General features: G+C 46.7%; 1 protein-coding gene and 1 long non-coding RNA gene across 4 annotated transcripts in view; one reads left to right on the forward strand and one right to left on the reverse strand.

The window, feature by feature from the left end:
* Positions 1 to 10,819, forward strand: part of LOC117075306 — a 25,599-nt gene extending 14,780 nt beyond the window's left edge. Inside the window, exons 2-3 of the long non-coding RNA XR_004433948.1 lie at positions 4,242 to 4,547; positions 9,831 to 10,819. This is a non-coding gene — a long non-coding RNA (uncharacterized LOC117075306). The remainder of the gene's footprint in view (positions 1 to 4,241; positions 4,548 to 9,830) is intronic.
* The window catches only part of PIK3C2B (phosphatidylinositol-4-phosphate 3-kinase catalytic subunit type 2 beta), a 70,681-nt gene that overhangs the window by 2,937 nt on the left and 48,458 nt on the right, over positions 1 to 19,286 (reverse strand). For 2 of the 3 annotated variants that reach the window (XM_033197550.1, XM_033197551.1), the window contains 16 exons: positions 18,521 to 18,614; positions 18,265 to 18,359; positions 17,613 to 17,793; positions 16,721 to 16,828; positions 15,682 to 15,774; positions 14,417 to 14,546; positions 13,109 to 13,245; positions 8,934 to 9,103; positions 8,282 to 8,438; positions 7,808 to 7,917; positions 6,687 to 6,888; positions 6,147 to 6,271; positions 4,386 to 4,503; positions 2,593 to 2,674; positions 2,102 to 2,208; positions 32 to 160 (listed from right to left, as the gene is read on the reverse strand). In XM_033197550.1, coding sequence (XP_033053441.1) covers positions 32 to 160; positions 2,102 to 2,208; positions 2,593 to 2,674; positions 4,386 to 4,503; positions 6,147 to 6,271; positions 6,687 to 6,888; positions 7,808 to 7,917; positions 8,282 to 8,438; positions 8,934 to 9,103; positions 13,109 to 13,245; positions 14,417 to 14,546; positions 15,682 to 15,774; positions 16,721 to 16,828; positions 17,613 to 17,793; positions 18,265 to 18,359; positions 18,521 to 18,614 — 2,038 coding nt within the window. Of the gene's footprint in view, positions 1 to 31; positions 161 to 2,101; positions 2,209 to 2,592; positions 2,675 to 4,385; positions 4,504 to 6,146; positions 6,272 to 6,686; positions 6,889 to 7,807; positions 7,918 to 8,281; positions 8,439 to 8,933; positions 9,104 to 13,108; positions 13,246 to 14,416; positions 14,547 to 15,681; positions 15,775 to 16,720; positions 16,829 to 17,612; positions 17,794 to 18,264; positions 18,360 to 18,520; positions 18,615 to 19,286 lie in introns of those variants that run through there. The other variant, XM_033197552.1, reaches the window with a different exon arrangement.

Below are 19,286 nucleotides of genomic sequence, written 5' to 3' on the forward strand. Positions count from 1 at the left end.
CCTGCCCTACCCCACCATTTTCCCCACCCACCATCTCATTGTAGGTAGGATTGCAGGTTTTCCGGGCCACTTTGGTTTTCCTCTTAGTGGTTTTCTGAGGGTCAGGAAGGAGGTAAATTTTCACATAGGGGTCAGGGTCATTTCCATCCTGGAGCAGTTGCTACAATAGAATGAGAACCAAAAAATGTTAAGATTTTTAACATCTGTCTCTTCATCACCATTCCTGTGATCACACTCTGATCCAGAATGTCATCTGCCATCTGGCGTCTTGCAATGCACGACTAGTTTATTTGTCTGCTTTCAAGCTCACTCCATTCTGATAAAAATATCTACCATGATAACACTGTTTCCTATTAAAACATCAATTGATTTGTCTATGATATCAAGTCTATACTTTTTATCCAAATCCTCGGGACATCCCATAATGTGCTCTGTTTTGAGTGAACCATCATGTTCCCAGGTATCTTCCTGCCATATCTACTATCCTTGTCTATTTTGTCATTTGGTCCACTTAACCCCTAAGAGGTAGAGACATGAGTCAGAGAGATTGAGTTGCTTGCTCAAGGGCAGCCAACTAGTGATACACCCAGCCTGATCCTTTTAAAACCTAAGTCAGATCATGTCATGCCTCTGCTCAAAACCCATCTCATTCAGGGAAAAGGCCAGGGTTCTTACTATCAGGGTAAGGTGCTGGTCCATCATACCCTCTCCAACCTCATCATCCACTCCTCTCGACTTTGCTCCATCAGCTTCAGCCACTGGCCCCTTGCCGTTTCTGACGCACCCCTGGCAGGCTCCCAGCTTTGAGCTATCAGATCTAACTGCTCCCTTTGCCTGGGACAGTCTACCCTCAGATGCATAAACATGGCTCCCTCCCTCACCTTCTCCAACTTGCTAAGACACCTCCTCAGCAATGAGGCCTTCCCTGACCACTCTGCAAATTCCACTCCCTTCATTCCATCCTAGCATTCCTTCTCTGCTTTATTTCTTGCCATAGCTCTTACTACCATCTTCTATGCCATATATTTTACTTATCTGCCTGTCTGCCCTTTCCAACTAGAATGTAAGCCCCCTGAGGGCAGGGATTTTGTTTTGTTTTTCCCCATACCCAGAGCTAATGTATCAGTATAGAGCAGTCACTCAAACATTTATTGAATGAATGAAGAATAAATGGATGAATGTTCATGCTCATGAATGAAGAATAAATAGATGAATGTTCATGCTCCTCCTGCCATATCCTACTGCCCCAACCTACACAAAATGCCTAACATAGGATACAGCACAATGCAAGTATTCAAGTTCCCTTCCTGGCTGGGTGTGGTGGCTCACACCTGTAATCCCAGCACTTTGGGAAGCTGAGGCGGGCAGATCACCTGAAGTCAGGCATTTGAGACCAGTCTAGCTAACATGATGAAACCCAATCTCTAATTTAAAAAAATACAAAAATTAGCCAGGTGTAGTGGCATGTGCCTATAGTCCCAGTTGCTCAGGCTGAGGCAGGAAAATCGCTTGAACCCAGGAGGTTGCAGTAAGCCAAGATCGCGCCACTGCACTACAGCCTGGGTGACAGAGCAAAACTCATCTCAAAAAAAAAAAGTTCCCTTCCTCTTCTAGTCACAATGTTCTTAGAACTCACACCAAAAATTTAGTAATTATATACTGCCTTGATCATGGTCAAAGGATGTCACGTGGCTGCTGAATCATTATAGCCAGGTAATGAGCCCCTTGGGCCTCTCCCTTATGATAATAATGATAATAATCATTATTCTAATAAAACCAGGCATGGTGTTAAGTATTCCACAAGCATTATCTCATTTAATCCCCATAATGACTCTATGAGGTAGGTGCTAACATTTTCCTCATTCTAATGAGGCTCAGAATGATTAGGTGACTTGTCAAAGACCACAGCTACAAAAAGCTGTATCATGTATTGCCTGGTCAAACCATACGCTTGCTATGGTTATAGGTCCATGGTGGATGCTCAGTAGACTGTGGTGGTTACCCATATGACATGGGGCAGAGAAGGTCTGCCCAGACAAAAAAGTAGCTCAAGAAAGATTAAAAAAGAAAAAAAAAAAATCAGGGCTGTGCAGGCACTTACCAAGCCCCGAATATGCATCACCATAATGAAGAGTTTATTGTTTTTGTAGGAGATGGACAGCTTCACCTCCCCTCCCACCTTTCCGACGGGCCGGGCCCATGTGCCATCTGTAGGGACAAACGAAACCGAGAAGGGTCAAGAGGCCAGGCAGGGGTTTCTGTTTTCTTTCTGAACCCCCTTGCCCCAGCCTCTCCACGTCAGGTTCCTGATACTCATGAGGCATCTACATAAGTGTAGTCTGAATGTGATTAGAGTTAACTGGGTTGGGATGGGTCTGAGGGTATAATCAACTGAATATCCACCCTGCGGGGAACCCAGGTAAGGAGCTATGGACCCCACAGCCTGAGTGGGAAACTAGATTCCCTGGAGAGTAAGAAAAGGAACAGGAGGCAAGTCAAGGAGAGAGAACTGAGAAGAGGTTGGGGCAGAAGCAGTTACCCTTGGGGTAGTTCAGAGGAGTTGGCAGAAAGGTCTCAGAGAAGATACTGTACCTGAGGACTTAGGAGCTGGGCTGGTGCCCATAGCCTTCTCGTCCCGAGGCAGTGGGTGGAAGAAGGTGTACACCAAATCACACTGGAACAGAATCAGAAACAGGGCCACTCTTCAATAAGACGATGGCCCAATACAAAAAGGAAGGGGACTGTTCCAGATGTAAAAAGACTTAGGAAATATAACAACCAACAACATGCAGTTCTTATGTGGATTATAGCTCTAACAAGCCAACAGTGAAAGGAATTTGGGGGATGACAGAGAAATTCTGAATATGGACTATGTACTGGATAGTATAATAATACTGTAGTTACGTTAAAAATAAGGCTTTATTGTTTAGAGATGCATACTATTTAGGGGGTACAGTATTATGATGTCTGTAATTTACTTTTTTTGTTTGTTTGTTTGAGGTGGTGTCTTGCTCTGACGCCCAGGCTGCAGTGCAGTGGGGCAATCTTAGCTCACTGCAACCTCAGCCTCCCAAGTAGATGAGACTACAGGCATGCACCACCACGCCCAGCTAATGTTTGCATTTTTAGTAGAGACATGTTGGCCAGGCTGGTCTCAAATTCCTAACCGCAGGTGATCCACCTGCCTCGGCCTCCCAAAGTGCTAAGATTACAGGCATGAGCCACTGCATCCAGCCTGTAATTTATTTTTAAATATTTCCTAAAAAATAGATGAAGCAAATATAGCAAAATGTTAACTGTTTAGGTGATAGAATATAGAGGTGCTAATTATATTGTTTCTCTACTTTTCTGCATGTTTTAAAGTTTTAATACTAAAAAGTTTAAAAAGAAAAAACAGGCTGAGTGCAGTGGTTCATGCCTGTAATTCCAGCATTTTGGGAGGCTGAGGCCAGAGGATTGCTTGAGCTCAGGGGTCGGCGACCAGCCTGGTAACACAGTGAAACCCTATCTTTACAAAAAAATACAAAAACTAGCGGGGTGTGGTGGCCCATGTCTATAGTCCCAGCTACTCAGGAGGCTAAGGTGGGAGGATCACTTGAGCCTGGGAGGTTGAGGCTGCTGTGATTGTGCCACTGCACTCCAGACTGAATGACAGGGCAAGATCCTGTCTCAGAAAACAAACAAACAAACTGTGTGAAAATACTCACTTGAACATTAATACTGGTAAAAAAAAAAAAAAAAAAAAAGACATACTCTAAATATCTTCCAAAAATAAAATGGTTAAGAATATGGTACTGCAAGTTGGTGTTTGGGGGAGCAGATATTTAAAGTTATAGCATATGCATACTATAAACGCTAAGGGAAAAAAAGCTCAGAATCTAGAGTTATACTTAAGCTATGACCACTATAAAACTGTAAAAATCATGCTTGCATATGGACAAATAGGAAGGAAACATGGGCAACAGGGTCAGATGATTTGTTAAAGTATTTAATAATAGGATTCCTCATGACTTTGTTAGGGCCATTATAATACTACTTGTTTTAAAACAAAATCTAGGTTGATAATACATACTCAACCTGCTCAAAAAATTTTTTCCTCAAGGAGGAGCCTTCCTTTCTGAGGTTCTGCTCATTCTCATCACTCTCAGACCATGTGCCTGGATGCATTCACGTTTCTGTTTAATTGCATTTCTGGGCATAACCCTGTGAGGCTAGACCCACCCGCCTCCTGTCTTCTGCAGACTGGAGCATTGGTCATTCAGCCCACAGACCCCGAAGTGCCGAGTCCTGTTCCTGACTCCTAGTGGCTCTGGATGCTTCCACCCCTGCCTCCCCAACCACCCCCACCAGCCTGGACAGCCAGGAGGAGAGGCAAGCCTACCCACCTCGGCCACCTCAGGGGCTGCATGGATCAAGTGCCAGATGTAACCGTTTAGCTCCTCCCTCCGCCGCTCGGCCACCGCCTCTCCCCGGGAGCGGCCGATCACGAAGCGACTAGGGAAGCTGGCGTGGCAGCGTAGGCAGCGTAGGCAGCAGGGATGCAGGAGGTGAAGATGGGGAAAGAAAATGGACACAATGGGCTTTTTTCACACATTTCATTTGCATTTCCAGTCCCCTGGCACCCATTTCCCAGCAGCCTTCATTTCTAGGGACCCTCACAATTCCTCCTGTGCTGCACATCTGTGCCCAGGTCTGACACCTGCTCAGCATCTTACACCTACATTTCCAAGGGCCCCAGACAAGAAAACCAAACAGCTGGCCAGAGTCCTATGGCTCCCCAGAAATGCCTTGGGAGCCCTCAGTTTCTCCCATCAAAGTAAAAATCCTTTTTTTTTTTTTTTTGAGATGGAGTCTTGCTCTGTTGCCCAGGCTGGAGTACAGTGGTGCAATCTCAGCTCACTGCAACCTCCACCACCCGGGTTCAAGCGATTCTCCTGCCTCAGACTCCCCAGTAGCTGGGATTACAGGCACGCACCATTGAGCCCAGCTAATTTTTGTATTTTTAGTAGAGGGGGGTTTCACCATGTTGGCCAGGCTGGTCTCGAACTCCTTAGCTCATGATCTGCCCACCTCTGCCTGCCAAAGTGCTGGAATTACGGATGTGAGCCACTGCACCCAGCCAAAAAATTCATTTAAAAAGTTGTATATTTGTTTTGAGACTGAGTCTCACTTTGTCGCCCAGGGTGGAGTGCATTCACGTGATCTCAGCTCACTGCAACCTGTGCCTCCTGGGTTCAAGCACTTCTCCTGCCTCAGCCTCCTGAGTAGCTGGGATTATAAAAGCATGCCACCACGCTAATTTTTGTATTTTTAGTAGAGATGGGGTTTCACCATGTGGGCCAGGCTGCTCTCGAACTCCTGACCTCAGGCAATCTGCCCACCTCGGCCTCCCAAAGTGCTGGGATTACAGGCATAAGCCACTGCACCCAGCCTGAAAAGTAGTTTTTAAAAAAATTGCAGTAAAATACATATAACATAAAATTTGCCATCTTAACCATTTTTAAGTGTACAGTTCTGTGGAATTAACCATATTCACATTGTTGTGCAACCATCGCCACTATCCCACTTCATAGCTCTTTTCATCTTGCAAAACTGAAGCTCTGTATCCATTAAACAACCACACCTCTCCCCCATCAGACCTGGGCAACTAGCTTTCTACTTTCTGTCTCTAGGAATCTGACTACTCCAGGTAACTCAGATAAGTGGAATCACGCTGTTTTCGTCTTTTTGTGACTGGCTTATTTCACTTAGCAGAATGTCCTCAAGGTTCATCCACGTTGTTACCCGTGTCGAAATTTCCCTCCATTTTAAATGCTGAATAATATCCCACTGTATATACATATGACATTTTGCTTATCCATTTGAAAAATGGTGTAACTCTTTAAAAAATTAGAAATTTTGAAACATCAAATTCACCATGCCTTCCCTTCTGGTCAGTGGGCTCAGAGTGAGAGCTCTTGCGTGCAAGGAGAGCTTGGCCAGCAGGGGGAGCACTTGTCATCAAACTCCATACCAGGCCAAGCAAAGCAGGCAGATCTTTAGTCCAAAAGGGTATTTTCTGCCCCTGCAGTCCTGCCCAACTCCCATCCCGTATCCTTTCCCCCTCCCCGGCATCCCTCTGTGCAGATGGTAAAGGGGGCAGCTACCTGGGCAAGTGCGAAGAAGGGAAGAGCAGCCGCAGCTTATTGTGTAATTCCTGGAACTCCTCAAAGGTCCGCTGGATATAGGTGGCCTCGTGAGTGTTCTCTCGCATCACCTTTACCACATATATCTGCAAAGGTCCAGATCTTAGGGTGTACCTGCCGAGCACTCTGCACCCAGTGAAGGGGGTAGGAAAGGTCTGGAAGTGTATGTATGTGCTGAGGGGAGGGGCACGTTCCAGAAGGAAGAGGGCAAGAGTCTCTCCAGTGGAGACAGATGACAGCACATACACAGGAATCTAAAAGCAGACTTCCCACATATGTCGCCAGGATCCTTGACTCAGAGGGAATAACCATCCAATTCAGTTCCCCAATTCTAGGCAGGTCACGTGAGCAAAGGAGAGGGAAGTGGTCCAGGACTGCTCCCAGCACAGGATGCTTGGTCACCTCCTGTGCCCACTGTGCAAGTGTGAAAAAAGTCAGGACCCCAATAAACCAGGGTCAGCAGAGAGCAAGAAAGGGGGTCAGATTGGAGAAAACACTTACATAGCCTTTGTTGGGGTGGAAGATTTTCTCGTGGCGGCAGAGGAAAACATCACTGATTCGGCCAGAGCTCTTGAGAGTGTGTGTTCGGGAGGCAAAGGAGAGGGTCAGCCGGTCATCTGAGCCCGTGAACTTCATCTGAGCCAGATTATGGATGAAAAAATTGAGCTTTGTGGCTACACTGCCCAGGCTGGACTCAATCAACCTGGCAGGAGGATGAGAAAAGAGGATATAACTATGAACCCAAATTCCTGCTGCCTCGACAGGGGTGTTCCAAGGAATATTACTGACTACTGAGACTAACAATCAGCTCAGCTCAGACAAACCATTTTTCTGTGTCATATCCCCAAAAAGCAAATGACTGGCACAAAATTATCTCATGCAATTTGCTCATGTGAACCCTAGGGTCTTATCTCCTCCCCTGGCTGCCCACCTGAGCCAAAGACCATCAAACCAAGGTAGAAAGGAACTAGGAACCCTGTGTAAATGTCTAAATATCATGGTCAAAAAATTTCAAGGTTCAGTACAATAGAACCTCACCAAGCACTGTTGAATCTAGAGATTTCAAATCAGAGGGAGAGGTCCTGTGTTAGGAGACCTAACAGAGAAAGTTTAATTCTCTGAGTTCCAAAAAGAGTGGAGAACATTATCTGCGTGGACAACATTTTGTAGGCATTCATAGATAAACACATCCTTGCTCTCACACACAGCGTGCCTAAAAACATTGTCAAATATGAGGAAACTGAATCATGGAACTCTACATTTTGGCAAGGGGGAAGGGTCTGACCAAGAAAGTTAAAAATTATTTAAAAAGCCACATTATACATTGCCCCATAGGCAAAGTATTTGACTGGGACCTGGTGAGAGTGTAGATAAGAGTGATGGCAAATACCCTTGTGTGCAAAGGGTAGCATCAAAACACAGATGGGAAACCAAGGCTGAGAGAAGCAAAATGATTTACCTAAATCACGGGCAAAGTTGGGACATTATATCCACGTGGTCAGTTCTAAGCTCTAGCATCTGAGCTAAGCCTTTCGCCTTTCCCCAATCCTCCTCCTGCCAATCCGGCGGGCTGGGAATTACTCAGGGTGGGCAGTGCTGATTCGCTTAGGGAATCATGTTACCTAGTGAAGTAGGTAGTGGCATTGGCCTCTGTGTCCTGAGGCCTCAGGGCATCGTACACATACTTGAGGTCCTCCAGGTCTGAGAGCTCAGGGATCCCACAGGACAACATCTAGAAGGAGCAGGAAGAAGAAGAGAGGGTGCCTGTAACAACAGAGAGTTCTTGCTGCTTCACCACCCTTAGGCAAGGTTTTCTACAGCTAGGCTCCCTAACCCTTCTAGAGGGTGGTAGACAGATGCTGTAGGCAGTGGCCGGAGGGCCACAGGAACTGAGGGGCTGGAACAGGGAGTCAGACACCTACACAGACATCATTGTCCTCAGGTAGTCTGGGTCCCTGCCTTTATCTAGAGCAGGCAGGTATTCAGTTGGGGCTCAGAGAGGTAAATCTCTAGAAATCCTCTGCAGCCAGACAGGGAAGTCTTAAAGATGGTGCCAGGTAATAAGAAGGTGTTCGGAAAGGGATGGAGCTCCTCACCAGGCCCAGAAGGTTGAGGAAGAGGTGGGTGTGCTTGCGAATGAGGTTGTAGGCTTGGCAGCAAAGGTCAACAAAATCATGGAAGCGGCTGGAAGGCTTGTCACCCCCGTTGATGACATACGCCATGTCCGAGGTGAAGACAAAGGGGGCACGGTCCCTGAGCCAAAGGGAACATACAGGTAGAAGGAGAAGGTCAACATGGAGGAGGAAGCCCACCATATGGGCTGCATCAGGGGTCAGTTTTCCTCATCCCTGATCACATGGACACACTGGATAGATGGGGCTCTAACTTTTTCTTTGTTCCTTTCCTACCTTAATCTTAAAAGATCTCTGTATCCTTCATTGGTTCCTTATCTGTGAGCTGGCAATGTTTTTTTCTGGAGATCTGATTGCGTTCCTTTTTGCTACAGTTTGGGTTCATTTCCCTTTGTTCAGTCCTTGGTAGGGAAGAACAGCTGGTCCCTACATTCTTCTGCAAGACCCTGCAAGGACTTGACCTCTTTATCAGTCTTCTCTCCTCCAATGCTGCTCAGCCCTGGGACCATGAACTGAGGCCCAGCTGCTTCCGTCATGGGCTTGTGTTCCAGCTCTGAACCACTGTTGCTCACCTCCTTGCCCTCCACTCACACCCTGGCTTCAGAAGATCACTTACCGCTTGATGTTGCCAAACATCTGGGCATGGCCCAGGAAGCGGCCAAAATCAATGTGGAACATGTGACCAGTGGTCTTCAGCATGATGTTGTCGTTATGTCGGTCACAGATGCCCAAGACGTACGTGGCCACGCAGCAGCCAGCACAGGAGTAGATAAAGTTCTCCACAGCCTGAGAGGGGTCAAGGCAGATGGGAGGAGAGCATATAAAGCTGGCTTGGAAGGACTCCAGGGGCCACAGCCAGACAGAACTCAGCCAGCCCTGGCCTCTCTCTCTTTTGTGAACTCCAACAGTGTCTCACATCTGTCTGTTCATCCTTCATCATGTACTAACTTACACACTTACACACACAGAAACATCTCCCATGTGTTATGGAGAAGATGGAGGTCTATATATATATATCTTTACCACTTCATCTGAATACCATCTTCTCTTTTCTTTCTCCTAGGGAGATTGGTTGGAAAGACAGTGGACTGATCCAAGAACCCAGACTTGATCAGCCCAGACTGAGGGGACCTTAAGAGATGGGAAGACTGACATTTACAACTTCCCCAAATGGCCGTGATCTTAAGTACAGCCACTGAGGCAGCCAACTTAAGAATCTTTTCCTGACCCTGCTCAGATTTCTATCATCCTTCTTTCTGCCCCAAATAAAATTCCCATTTCCAGAGTTCTTGGTAACAGCTAAATGCTAATCTAATTAAAGTCACTGCACTCCAAAGAAGAGCTGAGGCAGCTTAACACATCTAGAGAGTGTTTTACACTTGAAAATCAGACATCTCTAGTTGGTAAAATATGTTAGAGATATTTCTGAGTTTAAAGCAGTAGAGGAGTGGTGAGGCGTTGACTCCATCTTATTTTGTCTGGTCAACATCCATCCCCTTATCTGTCTTTCCAGGAAGAAAAAATACATGGAATGAGGAAGCAGACCACTCCTGCCTTTGAAATCCTCTTCGTGAGGTTTGTAGAATTCCTAAGAACTCAGGAAAGACATCAGCAGAGGGCAATGACCGTCATAGCCAGGTAGGAATGCATGAAATTAGGAATGAGGGAAAGCTTACTAGATACGGAATGCCCGCCCTCCTTGCCTCCTTCCATAAATTTCCACCCATCATCCTTCAATGACCTCGAGTCTCATATCTTTCCAGACCTTCCCAGCTCACACTGACTCCTCCTTCTCTGAACCCCTACAGATGCACTGTCACCTCCGTTCATACAGTGTTTACTTGGTCCTTTCAGTCCCATGGGGTTTAGAGATCTGTTCTAACAGCTTCTTGCCTATTTCACATGGCCTATTGCAAAACTAGCTCCACACAGAAGGCACCCACCCCAGCTACTTGTCGAATTACAACCTGATGATGGAGCCACTGGAAACTAAGAATGGAAAGGTTGTAAAGAAATCACAGCATTCACCTGCTGGAAGAAAAAGACTATTTCTAAGAAAGTAAAATAAATGGATAAAAGCACTTAAAAAGGAGCATAATGCGTAACTCCCAGTCTTGACCTGGATCTCTATCAAATCCTCTCCCTGTCACAGATGCTCTTTCTACCTTAAATGAATCCTATTTTGGCTGAGAAAATAGTTGTGTGCCTGTGGGTAAATGACTAAACTCTTTTCACCTCCCTAAGTTATGCAGGGTGTTAGCCGCTTACTGGCAAGAAGTCTCACCCTATAAAGGGGCATTCTGCCTCCTCATTTAAGGGTTTCATGTGTAGGGTGTGGGATACTCTCTGGCTGAGTAGGTGGCCAAGAGAAAAATACCTCTAGTTTATTTCTTCTGGAAGTCATCAGATGAAACTACCAGCACTGCTGGGGGTGGTGGCTCATGCCTGTAATTCCAGCACTTTGGGAGGCTGAGGTGGATGAATCTCTTGAACCGAGGGGTTCAAGACCAGCCTGGGCAACATGGCAAAACCCCATCTCCATAAAAAATAGAAAAATTAACCGCGCATGGTGGCACACGCCTGTAGTCCCAGCTACTCAGGAGGCTGAGTCAGGAGGATCGCATGAACCCAGGAGGTGGAGGTTGCAGTGATTATACCACTGTATTCCAGCCTGGGTGAGAGAGTGAGACCCTGCCTCAAAAAGAAAGAAACTACCAGCATTATTCTTGCAGAAAGGTTAGAAGGGCAGAGAAGCTATCTTTGAAAGACTGAGATTAAACATGAACATGCAGAGTTAGTTTCTGTGTGTGTGTATTCTCATACATTCTTCTGTGCATTTATTTTTATATTATATTTTTGTACATTTGTACATTTATTTAGTATTACACATATATGACTATTACATTGGCAGGGAGTAATCATAACTCCAGCACCTAGTACAGTGCCTCTGCATATGGGTGTTTAGTATCTGAAAAATGCATGTTAGTATAAAGAGTAAGTATATGTGGGGGTTGGTAGCAGAAAGGAAAAAAATCATTACTCCTCTCCAAAGGTAGAGGGTCTTGAAATGTATAGCATAGAGCAGCAGAGTTTTGAGGAATGAGAAGGGAAGAAATGACTTTCCAGGTAAAGGAAATAGTATTGCCTACAGTACTGAGGAAATGAAAGTAGTAGCCCTCGCCTATGATCCAGCTAGTAACCTAGTTGGAGCATAGGTTAGCATAAGATGGTAGGTTGCAGTGGATGGGATTACAGGAGTCAGCAGGGCTGGATTATAAAAGGCTCTGTACGCAATGCTATAGATGTTGGACTTAGCTGTTAGGACACAGGAAGGCTTTGAAGAACTTATCTGCATTAAAAAAAAAAAAAAACTCTGAAATCAAGCAGAGGCTGACTCTAGATGGAGGAGAGGCATTCCAGTGGTTCAGGGGACCGACAGCAAAGAGCTGAACAAAATCAATGGTAACAAAATGGAAAGAAGAGGACAGGTTTGAGAGATAGATGGGAAGAAGAATAAACAGAGCTTGGTACAGAAGTGAGATAGAGGGAAGCATCAGGAAGACCGTGGCTTTGCTTGGGTAAACGCACAGAGAGTGTCACACAATTGACTAACAGCAAACACAAAAAGCAGGTTTCAAGAGGCAAAGGAGAGACAGCGGGCTGTTTTGCCTACACTGAGTTTGAGACGTGGGTGAAACATAAGTGGAAAAGTCCAGCAAGAAGGTGGCTACAGAGCCACCTGGAGGAAGGGAAGAGGGCTAGAAGATTGGCTTCAGAGGTCATCAACATTTAGGTGGTAGTTGAAGTCATAAGACGATGAGCTGGCGCAAGAAGAGTGCAAAGAGGGCCCAGCAGACCAGGAATTAAGCCCTGGAGAACACAAACACTGAAAGCCATTTAAGATCATCTAATTACACATTCACTGAACAATGTTCTGATTATACCTTGGCTGCCCATGCTGGTTTTCCCTCCAGGATAAAGTACATTGATCAATATAAATTAGTATTTGGGTACCTTGAAGTTAAAATTATATGATTAGCATTCTGGCATATAGCCAGTCTCTTGTGAGTTTGGTTATTGTGATTTGTTCCTTCCCAGTGTCCCTACTTCCCTCAACCTAATTAACCGAGAGACTAGAGTTGTGAGGCTAGGAACAGCCCATGGACCCTAGCAGGCTACCAAGGCCCTACCACCCAGGAAAGCTCCACTTCTAATCTAATCTTTGTTCATCAGGAACCAGCCAGCCCTCTTTTCACTCGTCTGTCTCATATCTAACCTCAATCCTAGCTTTGAGTTACAGCCTTGCCACACATCAGCTCCATAACTAGGAGTGAATGAGTGAGTCTTAATTCACAGCTATGAAAAGAAGGGGCTGGAATACAATGATCTCTAAAGTCTCTTCCAACCAACTCTTATTCTAGAAAGTACCACTGAACCCTCTAAGAACACAAGGGAACTTGAACAGGATCCACAACTGGGAGGGATACAGGTAGGTTCTCAAAAGCTGGCACTTCCTCCAAGGCTTAATCTGCCAGGGCAACTCAATGAAAGTTTCTCAGTTCAGTATCAGGGGCAGTCCAGTATCAGAGAATTTTCTCAGCCAGCTTACAAGAGGCATTTGAGTGAGTCACCCCTAGCTATTTGGAGGCACCAGGCAACCAAGAAATGGTAGGTCCTTCTGCCAACAAAGCTGAGCTGTCTTCTCTGAGCAAGTGCGGGTCTTGTGGTTAAAGAGTTGTGTGCTGGATCAGGCACACGCACCCCAGACGCACTCCCCACCCCCAACCCTACCTTCTCATATTCGTCCTCCCCAGGGTTGTGTTTCTGCAGCCAGTCTGCCAGGGGCCGGTCCTTGAATGAGCCGGTCACCCCATGCTCCACCTGGATCTTGCGCAGGGTCTCGGCATTAGGGATCATCTCCACCATCCCTGTGAGGGGAGAAATGGGGGTCACATCACAGACCAGAATGAAGGGGACTGCAGGGAGAGGACTACAAGGACGGTGCTCATACTCCTCTATAAATTAAGCTGTAAGGCATTTGGACTAAGTCTGATAATAACAGGAAAAGAATAACCATAGAAAGAAAGGTCATTCCCACATTTCCTATTCCACACTGTGACTTTTTGGTCTCTCCAGTTCATAGCTGCTGCTCCCTTTGTTTTTAGCTTTTACTATAGGACTTTAAAAGTACATATAAGAATAAAAAGAATGGTGCCATGAATTCACATGTAACGATCACCCAGCTTCAAAAATTGTCAACATTTTGTTAATCTTGTTTGCTAATCACACAACCCTATTTCTCCACTCCCTGCCACCTTGGTTGGAGTATTTTAAAGCAAATCCCAGATACTTTATTTCACTCATAAATATTTCAAATGTAATTAACAAAGACACCATGCCATTGTCACATCCAAAAAATTAACAATCACTCTTTAATCTAACTCAATCTATATTCAAATTTCCTCCATTGTCTGTCTGTCTCTCTCTCTCTCTCTATATATATGTGTGTGTGTGTATATATATATATATATACACACTTTTTTTTTTTTTCTCACAGGGTCTCACTCTGTCACCTGGTCTGAAGTACAGTGGCACCATCATGGCTTACTACAGCTTCAAACTCCTAGACTCAAGCGATCCATCTGCCTCAGCCTCCCGAAGAGTTGGGACTGCAGACACATGCCACTGGACCCGGCTAATTTTTTTATAATTTTTATTAGAGATGAGGTTTCGCTCTGTGTCTAGGTTGGTCTCAAACATTCCTGAGCTCAAGCAATTCTCCCGTCTCAGCTTCCCAAAGTGCTGGGATTACAGGCATGAGCTACCATGCCTGCCCCAAAAACTATTTCCTTACAATTGGTTTGTTTGAATCAGGATCCAAAGTCTACACAACATGCTTGGCTGTTACGGCGCCAAGTCTGTTTCACTTTATAACAGTCTCTCTCCCATGCCTCCCTTTTAAGGCTATCCCACAGCTTCTCATGAAATAATCTTGCCCTTTTCACTTTCCTGGAGGAGGACAGTTTGTGTTGGCAATGGGCGGAAGGACAATAAGCAAAGGGGTCCCGTCTACCACCCTCACTCCCGCTCCCAACTGACCTCTGCCCCGGCCAGTGGAGAAGCAGCGGAAGATGACCATGCGCATGTCCAGCCCCTCCTGGACCCAGATCTTGCTCATGATGCGAATCATCTGCAGCGTCAGCATGTCCTGGCGAAGGTCGTCCCCACACTGGATGGAGGGAGAAAGTGACCAGATCCTGTCTCCACTGCCTCCCCAGCTCTCAGGTCTCCCAAGCGCTCAACCTTGACCCTAAACTAACAGTGACAGGGAGTTCCCCGGCCTCATACCCCTGACCTGCTCACTCAGCTCAGACCAGGTCAAAGATGGCCCAGGAACCTTCCCAGTTTGCCCATGTGTTGTTCCAGCTTGTCCCTCAATCCCATGGCCCCATCTGAATTAAATTCATGGTCCACTTCTGCATGTAGCCCCTCTGACCATCAGGCTTTTTTTTTTTTTTTTGAGACAATGTCTCACTCTGTCACACAGGCTGGAGTGCAGTGGCACAATCTTGGCTCAGTGCAACCTCTGCCTCCCGGATTCAAGTGATTCTCCCACCTCAGCCTCCCAAGTGGCTGGAATTACAGGTGCCTGCCACCATGTCCAGCTAATTTTGTTTTGTATTTTTAGTAGAGATGGGGTCTCACCATCTTGGCCAGGCTGGTCTCAAACTCCTCACCTCAAGTGATCTGCATGCCTCAGCCTCCCCAAGTGCTGGGATTATAGGCATGAGGTGCCACGCCCAGGCCATCAGGCCTTTTTTTAAACTTGAATATTTACACTTTGGATTTGGAACTTGCACACAGCAAATGTACAAGTTACTAAGTCATGTGCATGTATTTTGTCTCCCCCATTAGATTATATGCTCTGAGACTATCATTTACTTCTCAGAATTGTGGATACATCAGAGTTAGAAGGGACCTCAGGGTTCATCTAGTTGGACCTGCACCCGATATATTAATTTCCTCTTCATCAGCCCTGCCACGTGACATTCAGCCTCTGCCTGAATACCCGAGGGACAAGCGGATCACCATCTTACCCAACCCATTGTTGAGGGAGCTCTGCCTCCTAGAAAGCACTGGGGATATTGAGCTGTCAGTTGCCTCCCTACACCTAACACTCTGTTCTTAGCCCTCTGGGACCATGCAGAATTCGTCTAAATCATTTTTCACCTGATCGTCTTTCCTACATTAAGATAGCATGGAACAATGGGAAGAGAACCACCCAGGAGCTACTTAATGCCACTCTAGGCTGCCTCCTTCTCTCTCCTACCCTGGTCCACCAGGCTTGAGTAAAGTATTCTCACCTTGAAGATGACACGGATGTTCTCACCCAGGGGATCCACATTTTGGAAGGAGAGTTTGAGGGGGACAGCATTGGAGTTGAAGTAGGAACAGTCCTGCCAAGGTGAAAAGGATAGTGATGAGGGTCAGAGTGGCCTGTGCCAGGAAAGGATAACGACCTCTCCACTTCAGACCAAGATGCCGCCTCCCTCCTGTTGCCGGTCCACCCAAGACCTGCTCATTGTTTCTTCCGGATTTCTCAGGAACCCAACTTCCTTCCTTCTCTCGTTATAGTCATCATCCCAATTCAGTTTGTTATGACCTCAGTTCCAGCACTTGACCTCTCATCCTGTTAGTTCATTCTGCACACAGCTTACTAGTTGTGTGACCTCTGGTAAGTCACATGTCCCACCTATACCTCAGTTTACTCCTCTGTGAAAGGGGACTCCCAATAGTACCAATGTCCTAAGAGTTGTGAGGATGAAATGCCATAACCAACGTTAAGCACTCAGAACAGGGCCGGGCACAGAGAGTGCTCAATAAATGACAGATGACAGCTATCACCACCACCACCCCTGACTTCATCCCCAACATCATCAGAGAAAGACACCTGCCCAGCTGCCCAGCCTCCAACCCAATTCCTCTACCCTGCGAGCTGTCAGGCTTCTAAAAGTCCATACACATGAGGAATGGGAAGAGGCCACAAAGATGCCTTTCTTCCTAATCTCTCTCTTATTTTACAGCTTAGATGGAGATGCTCACCTGTCTGTGCCCTCACTCTGTCTTTAAACAGACTTCACAGCCCCTCTGCCTCTTGTTTCTCCTTTCTATTTCTGCCATGTGTGGGTAGAGGAGAGACAGAATAACACAATCCTCATCATGTTACATGGGGGTGAGCTGAGACCCCTGAGGAAAAGATGCTGGGCCAAGACCACATGGTAAGTCAGCAACATACTGAAGCCCAGACAACTCAGCTCCTCGCCCTTGCGTGCCTGGTTAGTGAGGACCTCACTTCCACTGAGCCCTCCCACTCTGAGAGCCCCAAACCTACCAGTCACTCACCCTGGGCACGATTCCCTTAACCAGCAGACTGGGGCTGAGTGGCAGGCGGCACGAGCCATTGAGGGTAAAGAACTGCTTCACCTCCTCCAGGCCCGTACGGAGTATTCCCTGGAAAGAAGGGGAGGAGTACGGCAGAAGTGAAATGAAGGGTCCATACTGAGAACCGGACCTCTCCTGGGGGTGGATTGTCAGTAGTAGTTGGTATGAAAACCACCCCCTGAGAAGTGTGGACACCCTCCAGAAGATCCTTAAGCAGGAGGATCCCCTACACCCCAGCCTGGGACAGTGCACTAACAGCAACACTAGATAGCTCTAGAGGGGAGCAGATGGCAGAACAGCATGAAGCAGGCCACAGTGCACAGAGAGGGCAGGCTGTCTCTCAAGGGGGAAGAGCTGCTTAGGCTTTTGCCAAGAAAAGCTAACAATCTGGACGTTGATACAAAATCTCTCAATTTTTAAATGTCGTTAACCAGGAACACCACTCGCTGGTGATAATGCCTTCATACAAACAGATAAAGGTGTCCTCTGTGGGTGGCATCGGGCCTGAGCCATGGGTCACAGCATGGTGAACAAAATATGGCTGGATTTCAGCCCTCACTTGCCGCTTCTGGCCGAGTGCTCTTGTGCAGTGAACAACTTACACAGCTGTGCTTAGCCTTTAAAATAAACAGCTAAATAAATTTCAATATTTCACAGGACAAACAAAACACATCCACGGGCTGTATCCAGCTTGTGGACTGCCTGTTTATGGCCTACAGGTTCCAGAGTCATCTGCTCCCAGCTCCGAAATCAAAAATCATCACGTGGAATCTTGTTGTTCAGGATTCCTAAGAAGAAACTGGCTGCCAAAGCCCTGGATGAGAAAGGGGTAGAGGCAGCCTCACCCACTAACCTGCCTTGCAGATGGGGCTGCCTCCCGGACCTGCTGGGCCAGTTTGGCCAGGGCATTGACAAGCCAGCACTGGCGGTTAAACTCCTCTCTCAGCCCCTTGCCACAGCAGCACAGTAAGGCTGCCAGCAGATACTGGTAGCGGATGCTGAACTGAGAGTCCTTGAGGCCATCCTTCAGCAACCTGCAAGGCAGAGGGAGTCGGGAGTCAGAGCACTCCAGGGGTTAAAGACAAGGGTGCAGGGGGAGACAGAGTCAAGTCCAGCTCCAACTCACTGCAAAACCCCCCTGAACTTGGGAGGGAAAATACACTCTGTATGTACGGCTTATATGGAGATGTTCACCTGTGCCCATACCCCAGTCTGTGCCCTCACTCTGTCTTTAAATAGAGTTCACAGCCCCTCTGCATCTTGTTTCCCCTTCCTATTTCTGCCATGTGTGGATAGAGGAGAGACAGGATAACATAATCCTCACTATGTTACATGGGGCTGAGCTGAGACCCCTGAGGAAAAGATGCTGGTCCAAGGCCACAGGGTAAGTCAGCAACATACTGAAGCTCGGACAACTCAGCTCCTTGCCCTTGCGTGCCTAAGAGTGAAATATTCCTATGTGAAAGACACGTGTCTACCTCCCACTTTTCTACATGCAGTTTTACCAGAAGAAGTAGTGAGTCACTCTCAAGTCAGACACAGCTCGTTTCAGAAGGAAGCGCACCAACGGGCTGTCCAGGTAGCACTCATACTTCAGGGCCTGTTTCGGAGAAAGGGAGAAAGAAAATACGAAGCTTCATAAACTGCCTGTAACCTACACCTATTATTATTGCACTGGGATCTCTGGTTTCTAAGGGGCAGACTCATTTGGGATACTGGGGATGAGACCAGCAAAACTGGAGGGAGAACCAATCCACCCACCTGTACCAGCTGGGGCAGGTAGTCCAGCAGTTCGGCATCCGAGAGTGAGCCAATCCACTGCACGGCCATACGACGCACCTCCTGGTCCGGGAAGCTGCAAAACAGAGCCCAGTGCCCTGACAACCTAGCTGCAGGTTGAGGAACAGCTGTGAGCCAAGCACCCTCACACCTGGGCTTCCGAGGCATGGAGAAAGAAAATGCAATGGCCCTAGTTCTGCCAAAGTCACTAGAAGAATCCTTAGCACCTTCCCTGGATAGCAACCCTTGGGAATGAGCCTTCTTCATGGTCAGAGTTTACCTTGAGCCATGGGGGAGCAATTGGGTAGCCACTCTCACTCCTTGGATGATTTAAAGAAAACGGGACAAAGTCCTCAACCCTACTCCCAAAGAGTTCTCCCTTGACTCCCATTGTGTCAGAAATTCTCACCACTGGAGGGCCCTGATGTGGGTAAAAGCATTATTTTGTCTTGGTAACATCCTTTAAAGCAAAATATACCAGGCAAATAACAGAAAATCACAGAATTTTATATAAGCCAAGAAACATTGGCAGAATTAGTTTAGCAGAGATTAACAAAACCATTGGCTCAAAAACGCCTTAAGGCAAGTCACGTGAATAGGTACATTGATTACTGAGAGTGGTGAGAAATAAGCAGGAAATCCTGGGTACCATCTAGAAAAGGCAGCCCTAACGGATCTGAGACTGGAAGCCTTGGGTCCCCAGAGAACCCTTCAAGAGAAAGAGGGAAGAGATGATAGTTAAAATAAA

The sequence above is a fragment of the Trachypithecus francoisi genome, unplaced genomic scaffold, assembly GCF_009764315.1.
Source record: "Trachypithecus francoisi isolate TF-2019V2 unplaced genomic scaffold, Tfra_2.0 Lachesis_group5, whole genome shotgun sequence".
Taxonomy (NCBI): Eukaryota; Metazoa; Chordata; class Mammalia; order Primates; family Cercopithecidae; genus Trachypithecus; species Trachypithecus francoisi.